Raw genomic sequence first — 16,513 nt, 5'->3', positions numbered from 1 at the left:
CAGTGAACATTAATCGCAGGATTGAAGTGCATCAACTAATTCATTTGTAAATCCAAAAGTGCGAGTAATTTTTTTCTAATTAGACAAAGGGGACTATCAAAAATGATTACCAGACTATTTTCTGACAAAAACTTATAGTTGAATAATAAGTAACAATTTATGTTAAAAGGTTTGCTTCGATGCAAGTCGTTTTTTAGAATAACAACACATCAGACAAGCAAAGGCAAAAGATAGGTACCCATCCATGCGCCTGCAGCTCAAGCAACCAAATCTAGTCAAATGAATATGAAACTGTAAAAAGGAGAAAGGATATTTTCAAAATGACACAAGGTAGCGAAAAGGTGTTTATTCCGCTAAAGACAGGAGGAAGTTTCATGAAATCCAATCTACACAAGTAATTGAAAATGATACCAACCTATTTTCATTTCTTTTCCTCTCCAATATGGACAGAAAACTTCAATATGGAGAGGAAAACTTCAATACAATTAAAATGAGTTAAGTCCAACCTTTAGAGAACAAGAGTATCAATTAGTTCCCTACCCTTGGTCTCTAGTGAGAAGAGCATAACACTGACTGCTGATAAAACTAGAACAGCTTCGAAAGATATGATTGCAGTCATTTGATGGCACCCTCTTACCAATTGCACGGCAAATATAGGAGAAAGCATGGCCCCCGTTCTTCCCGCAGAAGTTGCAACTCCCATACCAGTAGACCTTATAGAAGTTGGATATATCTGCATAGAAGACATTAAAATGACAAATTGAAGTCTCTAGAGGAGGTTTTGAGCAGCGCTCGCTTCTAATGAGCCAATGACTCCTGAAAATTCAGCATAACTTTAGCAGTTAACAACTAAAGATGCATCTCGGAAGATTACTCTACACAAAAATTAGAAACCGGCCAAGAATGGAACCTCTCAATCAGATTGCTAAAGTGGCAGAGTTAATATGTGCAGTAGTTGACAACAGGTATTCGTAGACTCTCCAAACAAAGACTATGGCATCATATACTGCAATTCCTATACCCCTCAGCCAACAGAAAATTGGCAAAGAGGCCACGGTGAAACTTCATGAAAATATGTCACAAAAGAGGCTTTTACCTCATAATATTCTTTTTTCTTTCTTTTTACTGATAAAGAACCAGAAAACACAATTGATTCACATGAACTAGATGCATTACAATATTATTTGTTTAAGAATACACACACACATCTCAACATCAGGACCAATGCTAAATTAACCAATTTAGAACTCCATTGTCATTTGTCAAATTGGAACTCTTCTTTCCAACGAGGAAGTTGTTAAACATATGAACTAACAACTAACAAGAAGAAGAGAGGTGCAGTCCTAAGTAGATAAGGTCTCCACTCCTTTTTCAAATTCAATACGTGCATCTAGCTTGAGAATGAGGTGGATCCAAATATACACCACTCTAAACCTTATAAGAGGCCTGATAACGATTGGAAAGCTTTTAATTTCTTCAAACAAATGAACCACAATCTTGATATCTTGAAGTAAACTTCTAATATATGCAATAAGTTTGATTGGATGGAAACAAGAATGAGTTTTCATGCCTAGAAATTGTATGATGATAAGGAATTGATGGTTACCTCTTCACAATAGACACACACAGTGATGGAGCTTCCCATGATGAAAGCACGAGCACCAAATAGCAAGGCAGTAGTCAAAGCAGGCAGTTGAGGTGCAAGAAGTGGTAAAAGGAATAGGAAGTATAATGCATACATAAGTGCCATAGTGAATTTCCGACCAACTTTCTCCACCAGTATAGCTGATAAAAGAATCCCAGGGATCTCTAAGAGACCAAGTAGGATAACTTAGATTTTACAACTTTAGTTGGATACAATATATAGACAGAAAATCATTTAATGATTAGTTGAGATGAATATGACAGAAGCAAAGGAAAATTGGTTTACCTGCAAGACTGTTGATGAGCACATTCGTATAAAGGCTCTGATCATCGTTCGTGTGCAGAGCAATTGAGGAGCGTTGACATCGTCCACTGCTAAACAGTGAGGTCAGCAATACAATGCCGTAATATGAGAAGGCATTTCCAGTATAAACCACCCATAAGAGGAGGGTATTTCTACGTAATGCGGGGGACAAAAGCACTAGTAAGGATGAGAAGCCCGATTTAACACTTGAGATTTTGTTTTTTCCAGGAGAAAGCAATTCCTTAGTCAGCTGAGAAGAGACAAGCTTTCCAGGGGGAAGTTGTGCCTTATTGACCACAGCTATTTTCTTCAAAATATCACAAGCGTCATTTGTTCTACCTATGGCACACAGATATCTAGGAGATTCTACTGTAAATACAAATAACAAAAGCGCTGCAAATGATGGTATAGATGATAAAGCCAGTAACCACCTCCAACCCATTCTTGGCATAATCATCTGCAACATGAACAATGAGAATGCCATAAGTCAATGTTCCGTGAAGCATATTTTGATAGTGGCAGTTTGTGCTTGTGCTTGTGGATTTCTTTTTTTTTTTGAGCATTTTTGAACTTGCACACATCGGTAATATGAGTCTTTTTTTTTTCTTCTTCTTGAACTCAATTTTCTTGAATTTTTTCATCACATGCTTCAAGTATTTTTCCATGACAATTTTCTATTCCATCGATTGAAAATAATTGTGTCACTTTTATTTTCAAACGGAGAGAATTATTCTTACACATTGTAAAATTGCTTAACTTCATCTTCACTGACCAAATATGATAATTTTCACCAGTGAAGGTTTGTGAGACATTCACGGGTTAAAAAATAGCCTTGAGCTTTAAAAATAAGCACGTGTTAAAATTGGTTGAAAATAGCCCTGAGCTTTAAAAATAAGCACGGTTTAAAATTGGTTGAAAATAGCCCTGAGCATTAAAAATAAGCAGGGGTTAAAATAGATTGAAAATAGGTATGGGTTAAAAATGGTTCAAAGCATTCTTTTTCATAGACCCATTAAAATCAATGAAGGCGCTGATACCACTGTTATGATTTTTTGAAGAAAGATGCAAATAACAAGGTAGAAAATATTAATGAAAACTGTCTCATATGAATTTTATTAATCATAAGCCTTTATACAGGCACGTAAATAAAGTAGTAGACTCCTCCTATAACTAAAGTACTAGACTCTTACTAAAATTAAAAAACTGAATATTCTACTAAATCAACTATGAGACTCCTACGGAAGATCAACAAGTAAGAAGACATCTGGGAAATTAAATTAGAAAAGGCTAGAAGATAATTCCAAAAGATGCTAATCCAAGCACTGCACATAGGGCTAGTTACTCTAGACTGAACGATAAGTGCGGACTTACACGAAACATGGTTGCATTACAGGCCAAATAATCAAAAGAAATCACAAGAAAAGGATTTACCAGTGCCAAAAAAGCCTCAAGTATTGTTCCAATTGTCCAAAAACCTATACAGATTGTAGTCCACATCCCCCTGTTTTGTGAAGGTACAAATTCAAAAAACCAAGATCCATATATAGGTCGTCCACCTACTCCAAATCCAACCAACATACGCACAACAAGCAACAAACTATAATTTGGAGAAAACGCACTGAGTGCTGCAGATACTGCAGTCACTATTGCCACACTTAGAAGACCCTTCCTGGTGAACAGACAATTAAATTAGATCAAAATTGATCAAGAAAGAACAAAAAGCAAAATAATAAAAAACCTTCTTCATCTTGTTTGTTTTGAATAAAATATTGCCTTCTTCCATAAGTGTCTGAGATGAAGCCCCAAAATATAGCTCCAATAAGCATGCCAACAAAAACGATAGTAGTCATAAGGCTTTCTTGAGTAGGAGAAAGTGCCCATTGGGACCTTAAAGCAGGTCCTATAAAAGAAAGAATCTGCGTCTCAGCTGCTTCTGCAATAAAACCAAGACCAGCATAACACAACGCCATATACTGAAATTTGCCAATTCCAACTGATGTGAGTGCTTCTTCCAATGTGTAAACAAGGCCATCCTCCTCTTCATCTCCCTCTTGCTGTGCCATCTCCCTCCAGTGAACACAAGACTTAATAATTCCTCTGTTTCAAAATTCAAGTTAAATAGTTGCTGAAACTTACTTGGTCCTATAATGGTGCACCTACATACCCATTGATAAGACACCACATGTTTAATACTCCCTCGGTTCGCTTTTACTTGTCGCGTTTCGCTTCTCGAGAGTTCATTTGACTAATCTTCGAAACTAATTGAATTAGATTAATTCAAATTTTTAAAATTAAAATTTAAATGTTCGAAAACTATACGAAAAATACTATAAATTGTAATTTTTTGTATATTAATATGATGAAAAAAAAATCTTAAAATATTGGTAAAAATCCATGCAGTTTGATTCTTAAAAAGCTAAACGTTACAAGTAAAAATAAACGGAAAGAATATATAAAATTGAAGTTGAAAGGAACAGATGCGACAGCCACTACCCTCGTATAGTTCCAAAATGGAGTTCGCGCGCCCATAATGGGCCAAATAACTATGGAAACGACCAAAAAAAAAAAAAAAAAAAAAAAAAAAAAAACGAGTGATGCTTGATATTTTGAAATGATTTTATAGCCAAAATTATCCTTCAACTATCGAAATATAACTCTTTTGCTCTCTGTTATTTTTGGTATTAAAAATATCTTTGCCGTCTAAAAATTGCACCACTTTTACGGTTGTACCCTTGTTATCTAAGAGCCGAATTTTGAACCCTAATCCTTGTCTAATTGTATTACTTTATCTGTCTCAATTTATTTGATACATTTTTTTTTACCCTGTCCAAAAAAGAATGATACATTTCTATATTTAGAAGTAATAAAAAGAATGATACATTTCTATATTTAGAAGTAATTTAACGTAAAACTTCCCTTTTATCCTTAATAAAATGATTTACAATCACACAAAGATCTATGACTTGTTTTAAACCACAAATTTCAAAAATCTTCTTTTCTTTCTTAAACCCGTGCCTAATCAAATTATGTTGCATAAATTAGGCGGAGGGAGTAATTAGTACAGTTGAAAGGTGATTTTGGCTCTCTTATGAAATTGTAATCTTTCTATTTTATAATTTATTTAATTTTTTTCTCTTCAAAAGGAGAGTCATTTTTAACCTAAAAATTGACGTCAATGGAAATTGGGGTTCAATAGATGAAATAAGAGAAAATTTGAGTCGTTCCCAATACATTAGAGACATTTTTGGCCCTTACTAGTATTAAATATATTATATATTGCATAAAGTTGTGGCTATTAAATTCAATTTTGACAACTTCAAACTAAATCTAGTGTAACTGGTAAAGTTATCGTACGCGACAGGAGGTCACGGAGTTCAAGCCATGGAAACGGCCTCTTAAAAAATGCAAAATAAAGCTGCATACAATAAATCCTTGTGGTCCGGTCCTTCCCATAACCCACACATAGCGAGAGCTTAGTGCACCGAACTGTCCCTTTCTTTTTTAACACTAAATCTAGTGTGTGAGCATCACTCTCTTTCGGAGTGGCAAATCAAACCGTTTTAATTAGATGATGGATTTTCAAGTCTAACTTAGAATGTTCCGAGATTTTTTTTTTTATTTTTTTATAATGTTACTTAATTAACACTAAAAGCACATACAACAGTTGTACACGGGGAAAAGATGATCGTACACTATATAAAGTTTTATTTCAAAATGCTTCTATCATTTTTTTTTTTAAATTTAAATTCTCACCTAGAGATTACAACAACAACATATCCAATATATTTTCACTAGTAGGGTCTGAGAAGGGTAGAGGGTACTCAGACATTACCTCTACCTTGGGAGGTAGAGAGGCTGTTTTCAATAGACCCTCCGTTCAAGAAAAGACATTTCAAAGAAGGTCAGACAAGAATTGTAAGTAAAGAAGTCATCACAAAATATAAAAGAAAGCATAACAAAGCATTATATAGAAAAGAAACAGTAACTGCATCAACTAATACGATCATCAAAGTACAAGAGACAAGAATAGTGGCAGAAATTGAAAGGCAATTAGCTAAGGGATAATGCTATGCCTACAAGTATGGGAAGTCCGCGAGACAATGTTTTACTACCTACGAACCGTCTACCCTAATCCGTGTCCTCCAAAGTCTCCTATCTAAGGTCATATCCTCAGTTCGCAATTGCGTCATGTCCTGTGCAATCACTTCTCCCCAATACTTCTTCGGCCTACCTCTACCTCTTTTGAAACCATCCATAGCCAACCTCTCACACCTCTGTACTGGGGCCTCTGTGCATTGTTGGCACCTAATTTTTGACCTCCCATAATTTGCTTTAATTACCCAGAGTTCTTGAATATTAAACAGAGGGAAATATGTATTTTTTTTAGAAGTCAAAATAATTTTCTAAAATTATTTAGATAATATTTTACTAATTTTGTTTGGTGAAATAATTTCTATAATATTATTTTAAGTATTTTCACAATTATAATACTTTTGCTAAATTAATCAGAAAAGAGGATAATTTGCCATAATTATTCACTTAATTGTCCAAATTGTTAAAATGTCAATTTGCAAAGTATTTTACTCTATTTAATATGGGAATATGTTTAATTAAGTAAATTAACCATTTTTACCCCTCAATTCTTATTTAATCAAACTATTCGATTTTTATCATAATTAATTAAGTTTTAATTGTAATTGATTTTGAAAATTGCCATAAAGCGGCTGTAATTGAAATAATTAGTTATTAGCCAATTATGGGAATAATTTGAACTAGCCAAATTTAATTAAGGTCTTTTGACAAAACCTATTTATTTTTATTATTATTTCTTTTAAATTTGACCAATTAGTTTAAATGGGGTCTTATTTTGAAAATATCCAATTAATGGACATTAACTCAATTTGGCCACTTATTAAAATTTGCACGAAATGTCCTCACCATATATATGTTTACACAAATATACACACATGTATACATATATATGTGTGTATATCATGTATACATATTGTCAAAAACCAGGCCCCATTTATTTCTTTTAAAATTCGGCCGGGCCCAACCTATTAAGGATTGACCCGGTCCACCTCAGTTGCTAAAGGGGAATACTCCCCCTTTCCCTTTCATTTTTCAAAAACCAAAAGACCCTTAAGAGACGAGAAAAGGGTTTCCTTTGAAGGAAACCCTAGCCACCGCGGGGACACGCTCTCTCTCCTCTAGTTATCTCGCCATTTTTGGCAAAGATTCAGAGGTGTAAGGCCTTTTAACAGGCCTGGTATGGACGATTTGAGGCAAGCATTAATTGCTTGGCCTCCTCTCTCCTTCATTGCAACCAAACAAGGTTTTATCTTCGTTTGTTTTTTATTTCTTTCTTTGCTTTTCTGTATTCAAACAGTCAAAGACTGATTTTCTTTAATTACTTTTGTTTGTTTTTGATTTTGAATGCCGTATTATGATTGGTTTTTGAAAAACTTTTGGGATTGAGTTTTGTTGGTCAAAATCGGACCTTTGATGTACTGTTGACTTGATCTTAGCCTTACGATGTTGAATTGTGAGGAAGAAATCCCAGATTTGGGATTTGTCCCATATTGGCTACTCTAGGGTTTCAAGGATCTGGGGGGTTCTATAAATAAGACCCCAATTTTCATTATTCAAGGAGGGCAATCTGAAATTTTTCACTTTGCATTACTGATAACTCGAAAACACCTAAGGTTTTGAACATTGTTGAGACCTTTAAATTTTTCTGAGTTAAGTTAGTTTTAAAATATTTGTGTCTTTATTTGTTCTTTGGGGTTTGTGGTTGAGTAAGAGAGGAAGGAGTATAAAAAAATCTCCAAATCCAACACTCGACTAAGGCTGCACTCAAAAAAGATAATATTCCATCCTTTTGTTTATTTTTCTGGTCTTAGTTTCTATGTAATCATAAGTTGGTTACTATGTGTCTAGCCATTTTGATTGTTTGTCTGGTATTATAGTTACATGAAAGTGTTTTTAGTCATTTAGTTTATTTTGCTTAGTATTATAGTTGGTATGAAACTGTGTTTAAGTATCTAGTTACATGCTTAATATTGTAGTTACATGAACTTGTTTCGATTGTTTAGCTTACTTTGCTTCATATTATAGTCATATGAAACTGTGTTTGATTACTAAGCTTGTTTGCTATGTATTTAAAATGAGACCATGTGACAGCGCATATAGCTCAAGTGACTCCAGCACCACCTCGCAAAGAGTTCACAGTCCAAGTTGCTGCTGCACATGGCGTTACAAGATCAGGGAGATGCTACACTCCCGAAAACCTGGCCCAAGGGGCACCCCGAAGGGAGGGAAATCAGAAAAGGACTATCACCGAAGGTGAAGCCGATGATTTCTGGCGCCGACTGCAGCCAAAGGAATACTCAATTTTTGAGCATTTAAAGAAAACGTCATCCCAAATCTCGGTACTATCCTTGCTGCAAAGCTCAACTCATCACTGCTTGGCTTTAATGAAGGTGTTGGAAGAAGCTCACGTCCCAGCTGGAACAAAGAGTGAAAATCTGGCCGAAATGGTCGCTCATGTCATGGAGGAACATCAAATTTCCTTCACACATAAAGAGTTTCCCAAAGAGGGCACAAATCACAACAAAGCACTGCACATCACTATCATGTGCCGCAACAAAGTGGTAACCCGAGTATTAATTGATAACGGAGCGGGACTTAGCATTTGTCCTGAGTCTACCCTAACTCAGCTGGGATATGACCTTGGAAACGTTCGTCAAAGCCACACTAAGACGGAGGTCATATTGATGCCACTGGGGTAGTTGACTTGGACATTCAAATAGGACCAGCTGAGTTCACCACTGAATTCCAAGTCATGGGAATACTCGCCAATTATAATTTGCTTCTGGGAAGACCATGGATCCACATGGAAGGGGCAGTACCATCCTCGCTCCATCAATCTATAAAATTTATCTGGGAAAGGGAAGAAATGGTGATCCACGGAGAAGCCAGCATGCATAATTACCCAGACAATTCTGTGCCTGTCATTGAAGCTGCACCTAAAGGAACAGATTTTCATGTCATGGAGTTAGTGGGAGAGGCCCATAAGATAGATTCCCTAGAAGCTCCCATGCCAGCAGTTTACAAAATGATTGCTTCTACCATGCTCTTAAACGGGTTTGAACCTGGGAGGGGTCTGGGAAAAAACCTGCAGGGCATCACCGAGCCCATTCCCATTCTCCAAGATAATTTTTGCTATGGGCTTGGTTACATCCCAGCAGAAGAAGAGATACCTACCAAGAAGAAACAAGAGGTTGCAGATCTTTTCAAACCCATTCCAAACCTATACCAGTCATTTCCCCACAGAATGCCTATGCCTGGAGATGCTGACATTGAAGAAGGGATAAGAATGCTATTACAAGAAGAAGATTGCTCCGTGATTCTGGAAGAATGTACTGAAGCGCCCACCATCAGAGAGGCAGAATCGAGCGAGCAGCTGTCCAACTAGACCTCTACCCTGCTACTGGCTCTTCAGTCGAGAAATATAAATTTATTTTGAAAATGGGGAGAATTGGTTGAGGCCCGATTGCTCACCCTTTTGTCACTTACATACCTCGTAATGTTTTCAAAAATGAAAATAGCTTGAATCAAGCCAAGACCACAGTTTGTACTTCTGAACATTTTTAAATCAACGAAAGCCTCGATTTATCAAAACTGTTTTTATTTATTTGTTGCATGCATGTTTTATACTAACATATTTTGCTTTGAATTTCTTTTCAGTAATAAAAAGAATAAAGCAACCTTAAATGTCATGACATGTTGCGAAACGAATGAGGAGGGCAGCATACAGGAAGAAGAGTATGAGGAATACGATGAGACCACAATGCTACCCGAGGGTCTTGCGGAAGAAGTAGAACAACTAGAGAATGAGCAGAAGCCAAATATGGACAAAAAAAAGATGCCAAAAATCTAGGTGATGAAGAGAGTGTCAGAGAGACAAGGATAAGTGTGCACCTAGAGGCGCCTTTAAAAGAAGAATTGACAAGTTTACTGAGGGAGTACGTCGATATCTTCGCATGGTCATACGCCGACATGCCAGGACTATGCACCAGTGTAGTATCCCATAGGTTACCCATCAATGAGGGTTTTGCTCCAGTGAAACAAAAATCCTGACAATTTAAATCGGATCTTAGTATCCGAATCAAAGACGAGGTGGAGAAACAAATTAAGTCAGGAGTGATGGAAGTGACCTCCTACCCTACATGGCTAGCCAACATAGTTCCGGTACCCAAGAAAGACGACAAGATACGAATCTGTGTGGATTACCGAGATCTTAACAAGGCTAGCCCAAAGGATAATTTTTCACTCCCGAACATCCACATACTCATAGATAATTGTGCCAAACATGAGCTACAATCATTTGTGGATTTTTTCACCGGATACCACCAGATCTTAATGGATAGAGAGAATGCCGATAAAATAGCCTTCATCACTCCATGGGGAGTATACCATTACATGGTAATGCCCTTCGGTCTCAAGAATGCCGACGCAACATACATAAGAGCAATGACTACCATTTTCCACGACATGATCCATAGAGAGATTGAAATCTATGTGGATGATGTCATTATTAAGTCACGGGAAAGTTCGGAGCATACCACACAATTGAGGAAATTCTTCGACAGGCTCTGAAAGTTTAACTTGAAACTGAACCCGGCCAAATGTACATTCGGAGTACCAGCCGAAAAATTACTAGGGTTCATAGTCAGCCGAAAGAGAATAGAGCTGGACCCAAAAAAGATCAAAGCAACCCAAGAATTACCTCTTCCCCAAACTAAGAAAGAAGTCATGAGTTTTCTGGGAAGGCTGAATTACATTGGGCGATTCATAGCTCAATCCACCATCGTTGTGGAGCCCATCCTCAAGCTTTTGAAAAAAGACGCTCCTACAAAATAGACAGCGGAGTGCGAAGAGGCATTTGACACTATCAAGAGATACCTGTCCAACTCGCCAGTCTTAGTACCACTAAGGCCCGAGAGCGCATTGCTCCTATACTTGTCAGTTGTTGAAAAGGACTTCGATTGCGTGTTAGGGCAACACGATGAAGAAGGGAAAAAAGAGCGTGCCATTTATTATCTAAGCAAAAAGTTCACGACTTGTGAGGCAAGATATACGCTAGTGGAGAAAACCTGCTATGATCTAACTTGGGTGGCTTAGAAATTGAGGCTTTATTTGTCTTTGTACACCACTCACCTTATATCCAAGATGGACCCATTGAGGTACATATTCTGCCAGCTCATGCCCATCGAGAAGTTGGTCAAATGGCAGATACTGTTAAGTGAATTTGACATCGTGTACACAGCCCAAAAAGCCATTAAAGGACAGGCTTTAGCTGACTTACTAGCTGCAAGCCCGGTGGATGAAGGGCTCAAACCACTTCACACCCATTTCCCCGACGAAGGGTCATTGGCCATAGAAGAAGGAGCAACAGAACCTTACACCGACTGGAAACTGTTCTTTGACAGAGTAGTGAATTACAAAGGTTCAGGAATCAGAGCGGTCTTGATATCAGAAAATGGGCAACACTACCCCATGGCTGCAAAGCTCAAATTTTGTTGTACTAATATGTAACAACCCGTCAGGTTGTTATTTAATACTTCACGAACCCATGCCTAAACTAGGTCTACAATCGTAAATAGTAAGCCCCATGGGGTGTTTTAAGGATTAGTAGTGGAAAAAATCAATTTTGGGAAGAGTAAAAAATTGTGGGCTCGGGTCAGAATTGGACCGCTCTAGCGGTTAAGTGACCGCCACAGTGGTCCCGTTATAGCAAAAGCTTGACCGCCGCAGCTGGCGAGGCGGGGTAGTAGGCTCGTTTTTGACACTTAGTTTATATTTCACCCTCTTTTTTTTAATGAAAGACCTCCCAAGGTTGCTATTAGGTTTGCATAAGAAGAAAAAAACCCTTGACACCAAGAGAAGATACTTTTCCCGACATTCTCCACATCTTTCCCCACAATTATCATCTCTTATGGATTCGGATAAAGGCTAGGGAGGCGAGAAATTCATGGAAATTCAATTAGCTGTTCGTCAACAAGGTAGGTTATAGTTTACTTGAGTTAGACTTTATTAGTGAATTGTATATACATTTAGAGTTGACAGGAGATTGCATGATTAGGCCTTCGGACATGGAGTTTGGATGGATATATTTGAAAACTAATGAAAGTTATGTTTAAATAGTAATCTAGGGTAATAGTGAGTATTTATTGAGTGTTGAGTGACATTATCATTGAGGTGTATGTCTTTATGGAGTAGTAAGTGATTTATTGTCATGATTTAAAAAGGGGGTATTGTGTTGTTCAGAATATGTATACCTAGGTAGATGTGATTTCCGTATTTATTTCTAGGTTTATTGAAATATTCATATGATTGTTGTTCTTGTTAATCAAGAGGACTGAAGGAAGGTATAGTAGTGCTACGCCCATCAAGGGCATGATTCGTGACATTGTTGTCATTCATTGGCATTATTGCATACATGGCATGTGGTTATGAGGTAATACATGGAGCAGAAAGTCTGAGTACGTGTCAGTTGTGTTATCCGGTCCTATGGCCAAGTTGGGTTGAATATGAGGTACTATGTGTCAGCCAATCATTGGCAGAAAAATAACGGTGAGTATATTTATATGATGTGGATCCGTGTACGAGGTTCTTTTCGAAGCGGAGAATTTATGGCTCGGGTCTGATGAGTATCCGGAACGAGTGGTACATGGACACCATGGGTCCCCTGCAGGTCATGACTGCTGAGCAATGACATCAGTTAGCATATATGTACAGCATGATTGGGCCCTTGTATCGTATCTGCATTGCATTACATTTCACACTGCTATGTCCATATATTCGTGTCTTTGTCAGTATGTTATATTGTATTGTGCATCTTTTATGATCAGATTTGAGATTGTGTGAGGTGGTGAGTATTATGAAGGTAAGCGTGAGAACGAATTCTAAACGACGACTCTTCCTATGAGTGCATCATATCTTAGTAAGTGAATTGGATAGAAAGACTCTATGGCTAAGAGTTACGAATTAGATGTTAGTGTAAATGAGGAGTTGAGACTTGATAAATTGGCTTAAGGGAAGGTGAAATGGGATTTTAATGACTAGTTAGATAACCGGTATTTTTATGGGAATAAGAGAAGTGAAGATCGGGGAGTAGAAAGGTAAGTTCATGGCGATATAATAATCTATGTTGAGAGTCTTGAGGGTCATTGACTTATCTGCTTATCTTATTGACTTTATATTGTGTTGCGTGAACTAATCTTAGTCGACTTATGATGCTTATCAGTACGTGTGGTGTACTGATACTACTCTTGCTACATCCTTTTTGGGTGTAGGTGTGTTGCACATAAAAAGTTGAAGTTTCTTTGTGCGGATTTCCAGGCATTCTCCTATAGCCTCGCTCATCTCACTCCAGGCAAAGGCTGGGTCATTTATTTTATTTTTCCTTGTATAGTTGGAGCTCTTATACCTGCCTAGACTAGGTCTCGGGAAAGTTCTTTTCAGTTTTCTTGTATTTAAAACAGATTCTGTGTGAGCTTTTATTTTAATCTTTGTGATTTTTAAGAAATTGTTTATTATAAAATGGATGAGTATTTGGGTTGGTAAGGGTTCGCCTACTAGGTTAGTAGATTGGTAGGTGCCCGCACAACCCGTGGGTTGGGTCGTGACACAACAACAAGGCTGAATACGAGGCCTGCATCCTAGGTCTCCGAATGGCACTAGATATGGACATCAATGAGTTACCGGTCATTGGAGATTCCAACCTGTTAATTCATCAAGTACAAGGCGAATGGGCCACCAAGAATGAGAAAAGATCTTGCCATATGTGAACTTGGCATAAAGATTGTGCAAGAAATTCGAAAGATCAATTTCGACATACGCCGAGGGCTCGGAGATAGTTGCCGATGCCGGCCACATTAGCATCAATGATCCGGATCACGAAAAGCGATCACATTGACCCGCTAAGGATAAGTCTGAAAGAAGAGCATGCTCTCTGTTGCCACGTGGAAGCGGAGCCAGATGGCAAACTATGGTACAACGACATCAAAAGGTATCTAGAAAAACGGGAATATCCCGAAGGCACTACAAATGTACAAAAGAAAACCATCAGAAGAATGGCAAATGGCTTCTTCCTAAACAAGGAAATACTGTATAAACGGACGCCGGATCTGTGTTTGCTTCGATGTGTAGATGCCGACGAAGCCTCCAAACTTCTAGAAGAGGTATATCTTTGGGACATGTGGACCCCATATGAATGGATTTGTACTGGCAAAGAAGATTCTATGAGCTGGATATTATTGGATGACCATGGAAAATGATTGCTGCAAATATGTGCAAAGGTGCCATCAATGCCAAATCCATGGTGATCTAATCAAGGTCCCTCCAAGTGAGCTTAATGTTATGAGTTCACCATGGCCTTTCGTTGCTTGGGGAATGGATGTTATTGGACCCATTTTTCATTTTAGTTGCCATTGATTACTTCACCAATTGGGTGGAAGCAACATCTCACGAATCAATAACAAAGAAAATGGTAGCTGACTTCGTGTGAAACCACATCATATACCGATTCGGTATACCCCAGTCCATCATAACAGATAATGGAGAAAATTTAAATAGTCATCTGATAAAGAATATCTATGAGCAATTCAAGATCACGCACCAAAACTCGATAGCCTACGGCCAAACGAACGGAGCGTAAAAGCGACCAAAAAATATCAGAGGATATTGAGAAAAATGACTGATAATTATAAATGTTGGCACGAGCAGTTGCCTTATGCTTTATTTGGATACCGTACTATGACCCAAACTTCAGCAGGAGCAACTCCATACTTGCTGGTCTATGGAACTGAAGCAGTCATATCTGCCGAAGTTGAGATACCCTCTTTGAGAATCATTCAAGAAGCAGAATTGGACAATGTTGAATGGGTCCGAGCTGGATATGAGAAATTGGCTCTAATTGACGAGAAAAGGATGGTTGCCGTATGTCACGGTCAACTGTACCGACAAAGGATGGCAAGGGACATCAACAAGCGAGTCAGAACTAGACTTTTCCAAATTGGGCAAATGGTGCTCAAAAGAATTTTCCCACATCAAGATGAATACAAAGGGAAGTTTGCTCCCAACTGGCAAGGCCCTTTTGTCGTCCGCAAAGTACTCTCTGGAGGAGCGGTAGTATTGGTAGAAATAGACCGACAAGAGTGGCCAAAGCCAATCAATTCAGATGCAATCAAGCGCTACTATGCATGAAGACGAGGTTTTTCAGTTTGTAATGTCACCCTTTGCTTGTAATCGCTTTTCTATTTACTTGTATTAAGTTATTTCCTTTTGCTTGTAATCGTTTTGTAATAGATAGGAAAGGCCAAGCTTATCTTTGTAATCGAACTACGCAATGACTTCGGCTTCCCGCGGTGGGATACGTAGGCAATCCATTTGGGACCCGGTGTGTGTTAGTAAAAACCAAAGACTCCTTTACTTTTTATTTTGAACTACGTTGGACTGCATTCCCGCGACGGGATACGTATTTTCTTCGAGCTCGGTCGCACCAAAAGAAAAACCCAAGAAACCCCTAGGAAGCCTTAGAGATAAGACTTCACAAAGGAGAAGCTAACCCGGAGTTTCAAACTGGGTCAGAAATTTTAAGAAGCTCTCAAAATTCCTCATTTATTCAATACTGTAAACTGGGGCAGAAATTTTGAGAAGACCTCAAAATTTCCCGCAACTCAGAAGATTCGGCAAAAGAATTTGTCGATCGAGATTCAAACTAGGGCAGAATTTTTTAGAAAAGGTCTCAAAAATTCCCACGAAGAAAGCAAAGAACCCCTGTCACGAAAGAAGGGATCTCCCTCATTCAGAGCACATGTCATGACAATTAATCTTACAATTTTCAAAATAACGCATTTCTTTCCCTACAATAGATAATTTTATAGTAACTTTAAGAAAAAAATGATTTTCTGCATGATGAAAATAAATTCATCTTTCGAATACCGAAGCCGAAGAGGTTTCGAGTCTAGAAAATTAAAGATGCGGCAGCGCCGGCAACACGAATCAACTTTAAATAGGAAAAAAACTAATCCATTTCTGATGCAGGTCCCCAGGACATTGGAGGACGATCCTTTTTCTAACTTTACTTTATGTGCAGGAAGAGATTCGCCAAAGAAGATCGAAACCACTCCTGGGATCAGGCTTTCAAAATATATATCCAGCCACGAGGGCCATAGGGTTTTGAATGCCACCAAGGACAAAATATCTAGCCATAAGGGCTAGGAAAGATCGGAATGCCATAAAGGTTAAACATCTGGCCACAAGGGCTATGAAAGATTTTAAATGCCAAATGGACGAATATCTAACCATAAGGGCTATAAAAGGATGAAAATGCCAGGAGGGCAAAATATTAAGCCCACAAAGGCTATAAAATGACTGAAATTGCCGCAAAGGCAAATATTTGGCCAAAAGGGTCGCAATAAGAACGAACGACATACTTGACCAAAAGGGCTACAGCCGGCATAAAGGACGAACAAAAGATGATTTAGCCAAAGGGGC

The 16,513-nt window shown here is 38.0% G+C and overlaps 2 protein-coding genes across 6 annotated transcripts; one reads left to right on the top strand and one right to left on the bottom strand.

Moving 5' to 3' along the window:
* Window positions 1-331: 331 nt before the first annotated feature.
* LOC132036996 (organic cation/carnitine transporter 7-like) lies at window positions 332-4,106 on the bottom strand. Of its 5 annotated transcripts, none has more exons than XM_059427420.1 (5): window positions 3,722-4,105; window positions 3,380-3,617; window positions 1,931-2,405; window positions 1,607-1,785; window positions 332-733 (listed from the first exon to the last, which is right to left on the bottom strand). In XM_059427420.1, exons 1-5 carry the CDS (start codon window positions 4,009-4,011, stop codon window positions 509-511), a joined length of 1,407 nt encoding a protein of 468 aa, XP_059283403.1. In that variant the 5' UTR covers window positions 4,012-4,105; the 3' UTR covers window positions 332-508. The 5 variants fall into 5 exon arrangements, with proteins under 5 accessions (XP_059283403.1, XP_059283402.1, XP_059283407.1 ...); XM_059427419.1 differs by having other exon boundaries at window positions 1,607-1,809; window positions 3,722-4,104; XM_059427421.1 differs by having other exon boundaries at window positions 676-816; window positions 1,607-1,809.
* A 10,601-nt stretch (window positions 4,107-14,707) lies between these two features.
* LOC132038468 (uncharacterized) lies at window positions 14,708-15,220 on the top strand. Its single transcript, XM_059429133.1, has one exon. It carries the CDS (start codon window positions 14,708-14,710, stop codon window positions 15,218-15,220), a length of 513 nt encoding a protein of 170 aa, XP_059285116.1.
* The last annotated feature ends 1,293 nt before the right edge of the window (window positions 15,221-16,513 follow it).

Source organism: Lycium ferocissimum, chromosome 11, assembly GCF_029784015.1.
Source record: "Lycium ferocissimum isolate CSIRO_LF1 chromosome 11, AGI_CSIRO_Lferr_CH_V1, whole genome shotgun sequence".
Lineage (NCBI taxonomy): Eukaryota > Viridiplantae > Streptophyta > Magnoliopsida > Solanales > Solanaceae > Lycium > Lycium ferocissimum.
Note: the sequence above shows the minus strand (reverse complement) of the source record. Positions and strands in the feature narration are given on the sequence as shown.

Bases quoted from the DNA above. Each gene is read 5' to 3' on its own strand.
- LOC132038468 (XM_059429133.1), top strand. From the start codon at position 14,708: ATGACTGATAATTATAAATGTTGGCACGAGCAGTTGCCTTATGCTTTA.
- LOC132036996 (XM_059427419.1), bottom strand. From the start codon at position 4,011: ATGGCACAGCAAGAGGGAGATGAAGAGGAGGATGGCCTTGTTTACACA. The intron at 3,618-3,721 runs GCAATATTTTAT...TCTGTTCACCAG, and splicing joins TCAGACACTTATGGAAGAAG to GAAGGGTCTTCTAAGTGTGG. The intron at 734-1,606 runs GTAACCATCAAT...TCTTCTATGCAG, and splicing joins TGTGTGTCTATTGTGAAGAG to ATATATCCAACTTCTATAAG.